The following is a 16,669-nucleotide window of genomic DNA, read 5'->3' as shown; positions in this document are numbered from 1 at the left end:
GGTCGGAGAGATTCATTAATTCTCACTATGATTGGAATTAAGTATGTTTCTTATCTTTGGCACAAAATTAAGTCATGAAATAAGGGAAAAGAGCAAATGAAGGGTGTGTTTCCAGAAATGGTCCCGAAATCTCATTTAGAAAACTACACAAGCAACGTGTTCCAGAAGGTCCCAGAACTTGCACGACTCAACTCTGCTCACTATTCTTCCTGGTGGCCATACCCTGCTGACACAGCCTTAAAGGCCTAAGGTAGACATCAAATAAAAAAATATGTGTAAATCAACAGGTCAATCAATCAATAAATAACCAAAACAAAACATTCACAACAACAACAAAAATCTATTGGCGGAGAGGAAAGGGGGTCACGGGGACGCTCGGTGGACCAGAAATCTAGGTCTGCCTGTGCTTTCTTTTGCATTCATGAGCACACTGGACCGGCAGGAGCTGGTAAACTCCAGACCATACTTCTGTTTGTGCCGGATCCTAGCAAGGTGTGTCAGCGTCCCCAACTGCGGAGCCATTTTGGTTCTTTAGTGAAATCTGACACTCTTTTGCTTACGGCTGTCCGTCTTCTAAAGGCCCAACTTCCAGACATATGTGACTTAAAGCCTGACTGCCACTCCAGACGCTACCACTGCCCCCTACCTGGGAGCACCCTTGTGCATAAGAGGAAAGTAAAAAGGCTGCATTAATTTGTCATGGAACGTAACACATTCGTATGGCAGTAACGCTCTACCGCAGTAGCTCTGAAACACTTCCATCCTGCAAGAATGGGCTAGGTAGAGGTGAGAAGTATGGTAAGTTAGGGTGAGTGGAGGATGAGGTACTAATAGAGGGGCAGGCAAGGGACAAGGTGAATAATGGTAAATGAGGTGGGGGTATAAAGGAACGGACGGAGGGCAAGAAGAGAGGAGGTTGAACTCCACTCTCTGGGTCCCCAAGGGGCCTATCACCCTCCAGCGTGAGGCACACTGGTCTCATCTCCTCCTCGCCAAGAACGAGCATGTGCATATGTTTATTGCCTAAGAACTAATTTCAGGCCAGACGTCGAGGCACACCATGCCTCAGTGTGCCGACCTACAGAAGGGGGATGCGCTAGCCCAGTGTGATTGGAGGAGAAACTAGGTTGAGGACAGACAACATGTGACCCATGAGATCATTTTCTTAAGCCTCTGCCCCTCTTAGGCCACAAGATGTCAACCAGCTCGTGGGTAGCACAAACTGGCAAGCAGGAGAAACGGCACAGCATCCAATGACACTGACAGACCCTTAGCTGCAGCTTAATGGTGAAGCTAGAAGCCATAGAGAATCACATTATCACTAATCCATAGAGTGGAGAGATATATACACATTTAATTTGAAAAATGACAATTACACTAAAGAATACGGAAATGCACTTCTGAGGGCAAAGGAGTTTTGTTTGTTTGTTTTTACCAATACTACCTGTTGGCTGAGTTTTTTAAGGTAAGAGATAACACTGTAACTAAGTCCACAATCTAAATTATCTGATATCAGATTTGGAGCTCCCATCATCCTTAGTGCTTTCTTTAATGGCTATAAGGAAACAAAATACACAACAGTAAGAATAGAATAAATCTTAAAATACTCAAAGTTCAGTTATAAGGGGCAAAGGGACATGATTCATTTCTTAGAAGTCAAGGTGCTGCACATAAAACCAAACATGGAACATTAAAAAGTGGCAATGAACATAGCAGAGGAGTAAGGAGCAGAAAGTAAAAAATAAAAAGTAAAAATAAATAAATAAATCAATAAATCAGAAGAGAGTGGGATAAGAAGATCAAGAAACAGCATATTCAAACAGGTAAATTGCTTTCAGTCTTAATTCCCAAGTCATAAAGTCATTTCATATTGCATTTTATCGTGCACCCCATTCCTGCCATGGTAAATACTAACGCACCCCAATTTCTCCTTCCAGTGACACCAACAGTACCATTTAAGATTCTGCCTTTTCACCTCTAGAAACTTGGCTTAAGGTTTGCTACATCCGCCTCTGAAACGATTTTGGTAATCTCGATTTCGATTACGTGACCAGTTCAAAAGCATCATGAAGATTTGTCTCAAGTTGTAAACACCCAAATGAGGCCAAGTAACTTTTGATTCTTTTCGGATTCCCCTGCCCCAACCAGCGGCCCTGCTTCCTGCTGTGTCTAGAACACATTTGACAGGCAATTGGCACATATGCCGCCTTCCAGAATTTCTTCTTTCAGAGGGAAACCCCACATTGAAAATTTCTAGAGTTAAAAAGGGAAGTTGACATTCATACACGACTCCAGACATATTTTTCGCAAATTCCAAAATTCCAATTTCACAAGGTTGCTTTTGCTAAGAGAAACAGAGATGTGTTTTTATAAAAATAACCATGGCAGTTAAAGGAAAGAAAATAAGCAATTCTCTTTTGTGCCACCATGACATCTCCAAGGTCTTACGCATAATTCGCGAAGACGGTGGCGATACAGATATTTAGAAATTTAAAAATCTGTCTCATTTCGGGGGTCAAGTTTTTGGCTCACTGACATTTCTTGCAACAAGAATCATCACTGATACAGTTAATGCACATATACGCAGAAATACATACTAATAAGTAGTATGGAGGCAGAGTTTTTAAGTAGCTGTCAAAAGCCTGTCGCCACTTCAGATTTGGCTTAAGCTTGTGAACTTTAAACAAGTCATCTGCAAGAGAAAACCAAACAAAATATTACGTTATTCCAATCCTAAATTCCAAGATCTAAATCAAGCACATCCGTTATAGCATTTCCTAGAAATCTCAGTGTAATTAAAACATTACATTAGACGAATCTTTCTTTGGAACTTATTTGATTGTCTTTTTTTTTTGGGGGGGTGCTCTTTGCCAACATTATATATAGCATTTTTCTAGCAAATAAAACAAATTCTCAAGTTACCTACGCCTCTTCCATGTGTGAAGCTACATAAAATCTAGTATTAAAGCACCACCTCTGAGCCACAGGAAATATTTTTCTGACCTCCTACATGCTGGTAACACTACTGTAGTTACGTGCACTGAGGGGGAATCCACGGACATTGGTTGATAAATGGAGGCTGTTAAGGTGCGCCTGGGTGGCTCAGGTAGTTAAGGGTCTGACTCTTGGTTTCGGCTCAGGTCATAATCTCACATGAGTTCAAGTCCCGCCTGGGGCTCAGCACGGAGCCTGCCCAATTCTCTGTCTCCCTCTCTCTCGGCCACCTCCCCCCGCCGGCTCTCTAAATAAATAAATAAATAAATAAATAAATAAATAAATAAAGGCTGTTAAAGCAACAACAACAAAAAGATTAAACTCACAGAGAACAGATTGGTGGTTGCCAGAGGCTGGGTGGGGGAGAAGGGGGCAGGCGAAATGGCTGAAAGTGGTCAAGTGATACAAACTTCCACTTACAAAATAAAGTCCTGGCGACTATAGTTAATAATACTGTGCATATTTGAAAGTTGCTCAGTGAGTAGATCTTCAAAGTTCTCATCACAAGAAATTTGTGACTCTGTGTGGTGATGGATGCTAACCAGTGTTCCCAGTGTTCTTTTCACAACAGGTATACAAATATTGAATCATTATGTTGTACATGGGAAACTAATATAATGTTACATGTCAGTTATATCTCAATAATGAATAGAGAAGTAAACAGTGAGTGTTACACTTTTGGCTGAAAGGTCAAGGTAAGAAGCTTTACAAAGTATATGAGAACAAAAGCAAAGCCTCTAACTTTCAGGCAGAGACCGCAAACTCCAAATTATGCTTTGGATCCTCTTTAATAAGTCTATACTTTGTATAGTCCCTCCCCCCCCCTTCTTCATTTCTTTCATTTCCAAACTTTGGGTCTGTCGAATGCTAGTTACCAATTGGGCCATGGCACTAGCAAAAGCTAGAGATGTTAGGTTGTAGTTCAAAACTCTGTACAACTAAATATATTCTCTTGAATATCCTGTGTGTTAATACCACTAAAGACACTGTCCTTAAGTAAGCAGATCTATCTTTTCACACTTAAATTTAATTGTTTTAATAATCTAAATGCATTCTCTACACTACAGGAAAATTTTCAAAATATGTCATTATTCCCTTCTCAGGGAAAGAAAAAATATATTTTATATAATAATTCAAAATCAATAGCCCCACACATCAACAGGAGCCTGCCACGCTTACTATAAATACCAGAGATATTTCAAATCCATCTTCTATTTTGTTTTTTCAGGTTTCATTGGCTCTTATCCAACAAAAATCCAAATGCTTTACTTCCAGGGACAAAAGCATCCCAACGCCACGTGCATAGTTTCTCTACGATTAGGGCTCTTCTTTGAAATTCTGAATTACTACAGTTAAGAAAAACAACTACACATTTTCTTCCTTTTACTGCCATAATAAATGATTCACCCCTGCCGAAACTAATTTAAATGAATTTACAAAGTCATAAAATGTAGGTCTTTTGTTCTTTTGGTGCGGGGTAGAAAGAACAAAGAAAACCGGATCTGAAGAGATTTCTGGCTCACTGTAACATGCAGGTCCTTTAAAGAAAGGAATGAGAAGAGTGTGGAAATATCCTGTTACACTTGGGTCTTTATGTGGAGTCTGTTGGGAATGAAGCAGAGTTTTGGAAACTGACACATGGAAAGACCACAAGACTGGGGAGACATCTAGATATAAACAGATTAGATAGTGAAACGGGAATCAAGAATACTCTTAACATTTCTAGCCATGCCGACTACAATGATTCCACCAATTAGTCTAATTATTTCTTGCCGGAGTTTTTGAAAGGGGGGAAAGAAGAGAGAGAATGTTCCACAATCTAGATTAAGGGTAGAGAGCCACTGGGGTAGCACCCTTTTAGTCACATTCTCCGCAGTTCAGTGAATGATTTCCATGGCATGAGGTCGCCATTCACACGGAGTCTCCACAATGGGACCCCGAAGACACCGTAAACAACCAAGTCGTCAACATTTGAAAGACGAGGAAACCAGAGGATAGGAAAGTGAAGTGATAACTGCTGACACCTCAAAGACTACTGACATTTTCTCTTCCATTCTTTTCTCCCCATTTCCGGCAGCAAAAAAAAAAAAAAAAAAAAAAAAAAAGGAGGTGGGGGGGAAGATGTGGGTTTGAGCTCCAGGCTCGGCCACACGCTTGGCAGAGTAAGCTTTGAGAAATCGCTTCCCTTTCTGGGCCTCCATTTCTTGTTCTCCTGATCATAACTGGTCTGAATCTGAATTGTATTTTTTGCACGAGTCCCAGTTCTTAAGTTAAAAGACAAAGCTACAACAAGTGTCTTCATTTCTGTAGTTGTTGGCCCTTGATAGAAAAAATAATTTCCTGGGGTGCCTGGGTGGCTTAGTTGGTTAACACGACTGACTTCGGCTCAAGTCGTGATCTCACGGTTCGTGAGTTCGAGCCCCGTGTCACAGGCCTTGTGCTGACAGCTCAGAGCCTGGAGCCTGCTTCAGATTCTGGGTCACCTTCTCTCTCTCTGCTCCTCTCCTGCTCCTTCTCTCTCTCAAAAATAAATAAAAAGATTTTAAAAAAAGAAAAGAAAAAATAATTTCCTTAGTGAGAGATAATCTTCTTGCCGACTGTGTTGTTCTGGTTGCCACCCTACTGACATGATTCCTGTGATAGCTCATTGACACAATTAAGCCTCACTTACCCATTCCAGGTTAAGTTTTAGTGCTTCGATAATTAAACCTCGATTAACTACTTCTGATGGAAATCTTGAATTAACACAGAAAAAAAACAAGGGTGACCTTAATGGACAGTTATGCAACTATGCAGTAATACAGTGATGTTCCTGGGCATTAGGAGGTATATGTGACTTAACTTGCTCTTTTCCTCAACGCCCTGTCCACCAAACTGCAAAAAAGCCCTATATCTTTATATAATGTCCTTAATATGGACTAGCAGTGCCTTTAAGAGCTATGAAGATAACATAGATATTAATTTATTTAATCCCAACTAAATGCCTTTGGGGTACCCCCCACTGTCATTACCCCCCATTTTACAGATGAAATGCCTAAGGCACAGAGAAGCTATGTATCTCATCCAAGATCACAAAGCGAGCAAACAGCAGAGCCAAGATCCATACCAGGGCAGCTATGCTCTGTAGTCCATACTCTTAACACTATGGGGCTGCACAACCCAGAAAGCGAAGTCATGGAGGAAATGCTGAGAGTGTCCATTTCAGAACTCCACATGAAACTCAAGTTTGGGGTTCGGGGGCACAAGGACCTCCAGCCTCAAATGGTGTGAAAAACCCTGTGCTCCTGGGAAGACACAGGTTACAGAAAAGCGTGGGAATGGATATTTATTTTTTAATGTTTATTTATTTATTTTGAGAGAGAGAGAGAGCAGAGAAGGGGCAGAGAGAGAGAGAGAGAGAGAGAAAGAGAGAGAGAGAGAATCTCAAGCAGGCTCCACGCTCAGCACAGAGCCCAACTCAGGGCTCAATGACCATGAGGTCATGACCTGAGCCGAAATCAAGAGTCAGATGCTTTACCGACAGAGCCACCCAGGCGTCCCTGAAAATGGATATTTAAAGCCAAAGGGCAGAATGGGAACTAAGTCAAGGATAGACTGACCTTCAGATGGATGTGTGGGGTTGGAGAAGGGGGAGGAATCAAAGGTGCCTCTGGGGATTCTGGTTTGAGATGTTTACCGAGGATGGTGACGCTCTAGGCAGGGTGGGATGCTCCGTGTCACAGCGTAAGGAGGACCAGGGACAAATGAGGCACGTGTATCTCTTGGGACAGAAGCGTTTCATGGAGAAAGGGAACTTGACACTTGGGGAAGAGAGTAACACAGCCTAACGGGGGACCAAGAACACAGTGCCAGGACCTCACGTAGTACTGGGGAGTGAGAGGGTGCAACATGCAGCAACTCAGGTGCGAGAGGTTTTAGACAAAGGAAGAACAACTCAACCGTTATCCCACGTCCACATCTGACCTCTGCTACCTGCAAGACCACCAAAGGCCAGGCCTAGAGGGAGGGGCGTCTTGTGAAGTGCAGCACATCTCAGTTTCTAATGGGAGACCAGCTACTCTAGTTAGGGGCACTTTCATATGATACTTTGGAAGGCAGGCTGAGCTTAGGCCAAAGATGAGGTCCTAAAGTTTGGCCCAGAATAGTTCTATAGAACTTTTCCACTGCCCTCCGGTGATAAGGCCACCCCCACCCCTGCGGTGTCCATGTAGACCACGTGGGGAGGAGTAACAAGGAATTCCTAATTCTTAAGGTACTGTTCTAGTGAGGATCCAGAACTCCCACCCCCCACAGCAATAACAAGGAGCCCCTCCCTTTGAATGTCAACAGAGGCCAAGTGGGGAACCTGGACTTCTACCCCCTCCTGGCACTGAGGAGAGTCAGTACCTACAATCTCTGCCAGGAGTGTGACAGGAAGCTAAACCAGAAGGCTTAAATAAGATAGAGACTCGTAACAGAATACTGAAAATGAACAGGATTCAACTGAAAATCACTCATCATACCAGGAACCAGAAAGATCTCAAATTCAAAAGACAATCAAGAGATGCCAATGCCGAAATGACAGACACATTAAAAATGTCCGATTAAGATTTAAAAGGAGCCATCATAAAAAATGTTTCAACGAGCAATTATAAGCAGGCTTGAAACAAATGAGAAAAACTGAAAGCCTCATCAAAGAAAGAGAAAGTGAAAAGCAGAAGATGTAAAGAAGAACCAAATGGAAATCTTAGAACTGAAAAATCCAATAACCAAAGTAAAAAGCTCAATGGAACAGCTCAAAAGCAGAATGGAGGGGGCAGAGGAAATGATCAGTAAACTGGGAAAGAGAACAGTAGAAAGTACCCAATCTGAATAACAGAAAACAGAAAACCTACCCCCCTCACGTACACACACACCAAAAAATGACCGGATACATGATTTGAAGAATTTCCCCCATTCCATAGCTTGCCTTTTCACTCTGCTGATTATGTCCTTTGATGCACAGAAGTTTTTAAGTTTGATGTAGCCCCACGTGTTTATTTTTGCTTCTGTTGCCTGTTGCTTTTGGTGTCATCTCTCTCTCAGTATTATTTTTTTATTGTAAGTTTTTATTTTAATTCCAGTTAGTTAGCATACAGTGTTATATTAGTTTCAGGTGTAGAATTCAGTGATTCAACACTTCCATACATCACCCGGTGCTCAGCACGAGTGCCCTCCTTAGTCCCCATCACCTACTTCACCCATCCCCCACCCACCTCCCCTCTGGTAACCGTCAGTTTGTTCTCTATGGCTAAGAGTCTTTTTTGGGGGGGGGGGAGGGGCGCCTGGGTGGCTCAGTTGGTTAAACATCCGACTTCGGTTCAGGTCATGATCTTGCGATTCGTGAGTTCGAGCCCCACATGGAGCTCTGTGACGACAGCTCAGGGCCTGGAGCCTGCTTCAGAGTCTACGTCTCCCTCTCTGTCTGCCCCTCCCCTGCTCACATTCTGTCTGTCTCTCTCTCAAAAATAAATAAACATTATAAAATTTTTAAAAAGAGTCTGTTTCTTGGTTGGTCTCTCTCTTTTTATTTCCTTTTGCTCATTTCTCTTGTTTCTCAAATTCCACATGTGAGTGAAATCATTTGTCTTTCTCTGACTTACTTCGCTTAGTATTATACTCTCTAGATCCATCCAGGTTGCAACAAATGGCAAGATTTCATTTTTATGGCTCAGTAATATTCCATTGTGTATATATACTACATCTTCTTTATCCATTCATTGATCGATGGATACTTGGGCTGTTTCCATATGTTGGGTATTAAAAATAATGCTGCTATAAACATCTAGTGGCATGTATCTCTTTGAATTAGTGTTCTTGTATTCTTTGGGTATGTATCCAGTAGTGTGATTATGGATCATATGGTAGTTCTATTTTTAACTTTTTGAGGACCCTCCATACTGTTTTCCACAGTGACTGCACCGGTTTTCTCTTATTATTTCTTTTTAAATTTTTTTTTAACGTTTATTTATTTTTGAGACACAGAGAGACAGAGCATGAACAGGGGAGGGGCAGAGAGAGAGGGAGACACAGAATCTGGAACAGGCTCCAGGCTCTGAGCTGTCAGCACAGAGCCCGACGCAGGGCTCGAACTCACGGACCGCGAGATCGTGACCTGGCTGAAGTCGGACGCTTAACCGACTGCACCACCCAGGCGCCCCTTCTCTTATTATTTCTTACAATTGCATGTGAATCTACAATTATCTCAAAATAAGATATAGTCTTAAAAGTAGAAAAATAGGAGCGTCTGGGTGGCTCAGTCAGTTGAGAATCCGACTTTGGCTCAGGTCATAATCTCGAGGTTCACGGGTTTGAGCCCCACCTGGGGCTCTGTGCTGACAGCTCAGATTCTGGAGCCTGCTTCCGATTCTGTGTCTCCCTCTCTCTCTGCCCCTCCCCCACTCTCGCTTTGTCTTTCTCTCTCAAAAATAATTAAAGTTTAAAAAATAGAAAAATAATACCATAAAACAGTCTACGTGAAGATTATCTAGTCTAATCCTTCCCTTTATAGTTGTGAAAACTGAAGTCATAAAGGATGAGGTTGTGACATGGATAGTTTTCTGCTAAGTGAAATCAGTCAGACTGAGAAAGACAAATACCATGTGATTTTGCTCATATGTGGAATCTAAAAACACAAAACAAATGAACAAACAAAAAGGAGCATCAGACCTATAAATACAGAGAGCAAACCATGGTTGGGGGGGGGGGGATGGGCAAAATGGGTGAAGGGGAGAGGGAGGTGCGGGCTTCCAGTTATGGAATGAATAAGTCACGGGACTAAAAGGCACGGCATAAGGAATGTAATCAATGGTATTGTAATAGCGTTGTATGGAGACAGATGGTAGCTACCCTTGTGATGAGCACAGTGCAACATACGGACTTACCCCATCACTATGTTGTACGCCTGAAACTAACATACCGTTGTGTGTCGACTACACTCGTTTTTAAAAAATATTTTTAAGGAAATAAGTCACTAATAAATAATAAACTTATTTATGAATTTATACATGTTTGAATTTATATTTGTTATATGTATACTTGTATGAATTTATATTTGTTTATAATTTAAACAAATCCACAAAATATAGGTACTTTTTATTGGTACCCTTATTAATATCAAAGACATAACCTATATTTTATAGCAATGACAATCACCTTTCAAACTTTTTTTAATGTTCATTTAATTTTGAGAGAGACAGAGACAGAGCAGGAGTGGGGGAGGGGCCAAGAGAGAGGGAGATACAGAATCTGGAGCAGGGTCCAGGCTCTGAGCTGTCAGCACAGAGCCCGATGCAGGGCTTGAACCCATAAACTGTGAGATCATGACCTGAGCCGAGGTCAGAAGCTTAACCGAGTCAGTCCCCCAGGCGCCCCAATGACAATCACCTTTTAGAGGATATTTTTAGATTAGACTAAGAAGTGAAGTAGACTATGTACAAAACAACCATGCTAATACACTTACGATGGCCTGTTCCTAACCTGCAACATTTAAAAGAATTGCTTTTTTCAGTACATTTAGTACAAATAGAGTTCACCGCACTAAAAATCTTATGCTTTTAATGACTAGGTTAAACTTAAAGGCTGATGCTTTTTGCAAAAACCCCACCAAATAAATATGTTCGCAATCCATAGCTAGGAGGACACCACGTGGTACTCTATTACGCTCAACAGATGCGGCTCTTTCAATGAGAAAAAAAAATCTCTACTCACATTTTCAGTGATGTCTCAGTAACAGCTGCCGAAGCTGTTCCTTGTAGAATTGTACCATGGAAACTGCAGCTTCTACAACTACAGTCATTACAGAATTGACCCTTGTACCTGCTTCCTTAACTTGCCTGAAACAGATGCCTCCAGAGCATTTAAGACTCGTTTGTGGAGGAACGAGTGGGAGCCAAAACCCGCACAGAAGGCCTACTTCCTGGAGAGGTTCTTGGAGCATTAAGCCCAATCAATGGAATTTTGTGTCCCAAATTAGTCTACGAAAAAGCCAAGCGCACTTTAAGCCGGGGGCGCAGAGGGGGGCATGGGGAACGGCAGTTGGAGCTAAGCGTCCCTTCTGTCTGATGTGAAAAAAAAAAAAAACAAAAAAACCCAGCAAGAAAATGAACAGAACAGAAAACAGTGTGTAAATGCTATCCTTCCAAAGCAGTTTTCAAACTTTTCTGTATCCTGCTATCGCTCTTGGACTACATTTACAATGCTTAGGCCATTATCCTATTTTTCATTTCTGTTGTATTTTAAAGATGATAACGTGGGAGCGCCTGGGTGGCTCAGTCAGCCGAGCATCCGACTTCGGCTCAGGTCATGATCTCACGGTTGGTGAGTTCGAGCCCCGCGTCGGGCGCTGTGCTGACAGCTCGGAGCCTGGAGCCTGCTTCGGAGTTCTGTGTCTCCTTCTCTCTGCCCCTCCCGCCTTCTCTCAAAAATAAAAGAAAACATTAAAAAAGAGTTTAAAGATGATAAAGTGGCACATACTTTACTTACCTAAAAGAGGGAGTAAAACTGGGTAGTTGTACGGCATCACAAAGAGGTTTACACAAGTTAAAGTCGTACTGGCTTTTAAATAACCAAATGGATAACCAAGTTCATTGTATTTTCCACTGCTGGTAACAAATACCTAAAAACATGAAGTAATATATAGTTATGACAGTAAGGATTTTATGCGAAACCAAACTCCCAGCAACATCTAAGGCACAGCTAATTTATGTAATTTAAAAATGGCAATAGTGCTTCTAGCCTATGGTTATGCCCAAATATGTCATACTAAATCACATCGCAATTCCTGTATACATTATATTAAGAAATGAGGGGCACCTGGGTGGCTCAGTCGGTTGAGCATTCAACTCTTGGTTTCAGTTCAGGTCCTGATCCCAGGGTTGTGGGATTGAGCCCCATGTCGGGCTCCGCACTGAGCATGGAGCTTGGTTGGGATTCTCTCTCTCTCTCTCTCTCCCCCTCCCTCCCTCTTCCCCTCTTCCTCGCTTGGGCACTCTTTCTCTCTCTCTCTCAAATAAATAAAATGAAAAAAAAATTTTTTAAGAAAAAGAAATGACACCGTACTGTGCAATAACCACTCGGAGACCACAACGTCCAAATATTTACTTGGTTAGCACAATGGCAAACAAGGCTGAAATAGTGCTAAGTGATAACCAGCCATTAAAACAAACTGACTTCTCAAAAGAACAAGTGGTGACTGGAGTGGAGGCTTTAGAAAAATGGAATATGGCCCCATGCCTAAAGCATGCGATTACAAAAGCAAAGCCCGTTTAAAGTAGTATGCTAACACTCCTCACGTGTACGATTATCAGTCTTGCTCTACTTCCTTTTGGTACCCCCATTCCCCTATCCATTTATTCATTTTTCATCCAATAATTTTTTTAATGTTTATTTACTTTTGAGAGAGAGAGAGAGCGTGAGAGGGGCAGGGCAGAGAGGGAGGGAGACACAGAATCCGAAGCAGGCTCCGGGCTCCGAGCTGTCAGTGCAGAGCCCGACGCGGGGCTTGAACTCATGAACCGTGAGATTATGACCTGAGCTGACATCGGATGCTCAACCGACTGAGCCACCCAGGTGCCTCTCATCCAATAAACATTTATCAAGTAGCCTATTATAAGCCAGGCACTGGTGCTAATTCTTTTGAGGCAGCAAGGAGATGCTTTGGTTCAGTCTGGAAGGCATTTTTGTCTTATAAATTATGCTGGTAGAGCAAACATTCACTAAAGATCAAAACATTAATCTTTATTCCGTGTGACTCCATCTTCTCCTTTATTGATATTCCTGATTTGCTATATATTATATTGTCAGTTCCCACACACTCGCTGTGCTGTGCTGAAGTCCTCTGGCTACCATGCCTTCTCAGTGTTCCGTGTTTGCTCTTTGGCCCAAATCAGGGCACCAACATATACTTTTAGGGACCTAGACTTTTGTCTTTTCCAAAGTCCTTCAGCAGGATCATTTAAGACAAAAGTCAAACCCTGGTGGTAAAGAAAATCCATCTACCTTGCTAATTGCTGGTACCAGCAATATCATCTACCAGTTGAGTAAATTCTTGCTATGTTTAGTCATAGCTAAGAATAAATCTTTCCTATGCCATGTATGACCCCACATACAATGAGTTGAGCTGTAAAACAGGACTCGTCTAGACTTTGTGTCATAATCTGAACCTTAATAGAAACAAATACCTGTAATAACACATGGTACGTTTTGCCCTATTTCCTAAGTGTGTATAACAGAAGAGGAAAAAATCATCATAAAGGATCAAAAGCATTACACACACTGTCAAGGGTCAGACCTATGATTCCCATGAAGGGAGAAACACTGTTTTGTTTCTCTCTCTCTCTCTCTCTCTCTCTCTCTCTCCCTTTTTCCCCTCCTTCCTTTCCTTCCTCCCTTCCTTCCTTCTCATAAGCCCTTCGAGTTCTTCCAAATTCCTTATCACTTGCAGATTCAAAGAACTTGGGGGTTCAAAGGGATCATTAGAGACTGTCTAGAGAAAGTAGGTATCTGGCCCAAGACCACATCAACTGGTGGCAGAGTTAAGGGTTGGAATCCAGTCTCCATTAGGAATTAGCCAAATTTCCTGGCTCCTGGTTCCTCTTATTCTTGTTCATCCCCACTAATTCATTGCATTAAAACTACTCTAAATCAAAGTAACATAAGGTACAGGAGATAGGCATGTGGCATAGTTAAGGGGTGGTGCAGGAAGCCAGGGCAGGATTTAAGTTTCTTTGGATAAGATTTACAAGAAGTGTGCCATTTGGAAAAGAGGGCTTATGTTAGGGGAAAGCTATAATTTGTATTTGCTTTTATTGCGAAATTTTTGTCAACCCATGAAGTCAAACCTCCTATCTTGATTTTAACATTCTACAATCCATAGCTCTACATTTCTAGAACATTTCCAGTGCACTTAACCGAAATATAAACATACATTCAGAAATGTGCATGAATCATAAGCATACAGCTCAATGGGGGCTCCTGGGTGGCTCAGTCGGTTGAGCGTCCGACTTCAGCTCAGGTCATGATCTCGCGGTTCGTGAGTTCGAGCCCCGCGTCAGGCTCTGTGCTGGCAGCTCGGAGCCCAGAGCCTCCTTCGGATTCTGTGTCTCCCTCTCTCTCTGCCCCTTCCCTACTCATGCTCTGTCTCTCTCTGTCTCTCAAAAATAAAAAGAAAACATTAAAAAAAAAGTATACAGCTCAATGAATGTTCACGAGGTGACTGAACATGTGTAACTGGCACCCAGACCAAGAAATAGAACGATGACCAGAAACCCCCTCATGTCCTTTGCTGGTCACAACTCTGCACCCACAAGAAAAACCACTATTCTGGCTTCTGACAGAGTAAGCCAACTGTACCTTTTTTTGAATGTAGACAAAATAGAATCATAGGACACGGGATCTTTTATGTCTGGCTTCTTTTGCTATTATATTTATGAGATTGTTCTGTTTCTTGCACTCTTATATGCTTGCTTTAAGCTTGCTCCTTTTTTCCTAACCAGTTTTAGCATCTTTGGAGAATTTAAGTGGCTTAAAGACAGCTAGTAGCAATAATCGCACATTTTAGGATGAAACAGACGGCAGTCTAAAAGTGTTTCTTGTGTAAATAGAACCTAACAATCACTGATTTGCTATATGGTGCTGTAGTCTAGAAATAGAACAAACATACTTCCAGCGCGGGGCCTCCTTATTATATCCAAATAAAAAGGCTGTGACTGCCGTGTCTGGATTTTTACAAACTAATATCCAAAGGTGAATCTATTAACGAATCAGCAAGCCCTTCTGGCTGGAGTATAACACCTGGAAGAGCCAGCATATGTGCATTTGCCTCGTCCAAGTAAAATCCACATTACACACGCCAATGTGCTCGGTACAGGAAGAGAAGTTTGGTTACATTACACTAATCCAAAAAGTAGTTTCAGGGCTTAAGGTTTGTGTGTGTGTCTGTGTCAAACATATTTTGTACACATGAAACTAATATTACCCTGTTATGTTAACTAACTGGAATTTAAAGAAAAGCTTAAAAAAATAGATCTCGTGGGGCGCCCTAGTGGCTCAGTTGGTTAAATGTCCGGCTTCGGCTCAGGTCAGGAGCTCGCAGTTCATGGGTTCGAGCACCGCTCGGGCTGTGTGGTGACGGCTCAGAGCCTGGAGCCCGCTTTGGGTTCTGTGTCTTCCTCTCTCTCTGCCCCTCCCCCACTCATGCTGTCTCTCTCAAAAATGAATAAACGTTAAAATTTTTTTTTAAAAAAAATAGATCTTGTACTTCCAATCTGTCAAGTTCACGCTAAGGTTCAGCTGCAGAAGCCACAGCTAAATAGAAGGACATCCTTTAGGTTAGGGATGCTTAACCTGGGGTCCCTGAATAGGCTTCAAGGGGTCCGCCAAATCCTCAAATACACAGGTGTCATCAGATTCCACTCCCTTACATGGCAATGTCAGGAGGCTAATGATTCCTATCACACTGAAAGGATTTGCTTGGCCCTGTTGCTTATTTGATAGGATTTGTCAGAAAAGTTATTAACAGATTCAGTCTAATTATTCCTAGATTAACCTTTGCAACTTCTCAAAACAATTCCCCGATCCCAGAGTGGTTACAGATATTGGGCCAACAGGTAAGGGGAAGTACCTGCCAGCAGGTATGGGGAGACTTTCGTTCCAGGATGTACTGAGTTAAGGGTGAAGGTTCAAGTTCATATTTGTCAAAAGGAAGTTTGTCTATTACCATTGGCTCACAATCTACACAGGAGAACCTCACAACAGGATGAGATGTTCGTGGAGGCTAAAAAACAAGAGGGGAAAATACGGTCCGTTAGCAAGTGAGCTTATATTTCTGACAAATCTGCAACCCCTTTCGCGTTTTTATTAAACCATCGCTGAGATAAAACCAGCGCTTTGAAAAAGAGGGCATCACCAACGGCTTCCATCCGGGAAGGGCCCACAGATTCTTTATTTCTTCCATGTACTTGGCACTGGGAGGAGGAAAGGTAAATTCAAACACTTGTAACTACCATTTCAGCGAAGTGAAAACTACAACTGCTTTGAATACGGTTAGGAAGTCACCGATGATCCACTGGATGAACCCTGATTTTCAGATCCACTGTTGCAACCTCCAAGCACGACCCGCCCTTCATTCCTTTGTACCCAAAAGGTTACGGATGGGCCAGACGTGGCTAGCAAAGAAGAAATCCATGAAGATTTCTGATGAGTTGATGACAGACCTAGAGCCACTAACAAGCAAAATGAAAAACTGTAAAGGGCAAGGCTGGTGCCCCCAAATGAGCCAGTCACAACACCCAGGACTAGTGGAAATTTTTTTTTTTCAACTGAATTCTTTATAGCACTCCTCACACCCACACGCTTGCCTTGAACAGCTAGGGCTGGGTATGCTTTGGACTGGGCTGCAAAGGCCTCTGTGCCTGGGGTAGCAGAGCAGATTGGTGGGGCAGCCGTTCCGTTAACAGGTTTAGCTTGTGGGGATAGAGAGCGCCCGGGAGAGACATGGCGGCAGCAAGAGAAATCCCAAGAGATGAGAAGACAGGACCGAGTCCCGGGGACAAGGGTGAGATGTGGCTGCACCTGTTCTTGCCGAGAGCTCTCTAAGCCGAGCGTGAATGTGACAAACCATCTCTGTTTCCCCCTTTAAAAGGGAAAAACCATGCTC

The 16,669-nt window shown here is 42.4% G+C and overlaps 1 protein-coding gene across 11 annotated transcripts in view; it reads right to left on the bottom strand.

The window, feature by feature from the left end:
* The window catches only part of INTS6L (integrator complex subunit 6 like), a 56,429-nt gene that overhangs the window by 11,158 nt on the left and 28,602 nt on the right, over window positions 1-16,669 (bottom strand). For 8 of the 11 annotated variants that reach the window (XM_043571071.1, XM_043571075.1, XM_043571073.1 and 5 more), the window contains 4 exons: window positions 15,635-15,787; window positions 11,497-11,629; window positions 2,598-2,692; window positions 1,445-1,555 (listed from right to left, as the gene is read on the bottom strand). In XM_043571071.1, the coding sequence (XP_043427006.1) occupies window positions 1,445-1,555; window positions 2,598-2,692; window positions 11,497-11,629; window positions 15,635-15,787 (492 nt within the window). The remainder of the gene's footprint in view (window positions 1-1,444; window positions 1,556-2,597; window positions 2,693-11,496; window positions 11,630-15,634; window positions 15,788-16,669) is intronic. The other 3 variants (XM_043571082.1, XM_043571079.1, XM_043571074.1) reach the window with 1 other exon arrangement.

This window comes from Prionailurus bengalensis, chromosome X, assembly GCF_016509475.1.
Source record: "Prionailurus bengalensis isolate Pbe53 chromosome X, Fcat_Pben_1.1_paternal_pri, whole genome shotgun sequence".
Classification (NCBI taxonomy): Eukaryota; Metazoa; Chordata; class Mammalia; order Carnivora; family Felidae; genus Prionailurus; species Prionailurus bengalensis.
Note: the sequence above shows the minus strand (reverse complement) of the source record. Positions and strands in the feature narration are given on the sequence as shown.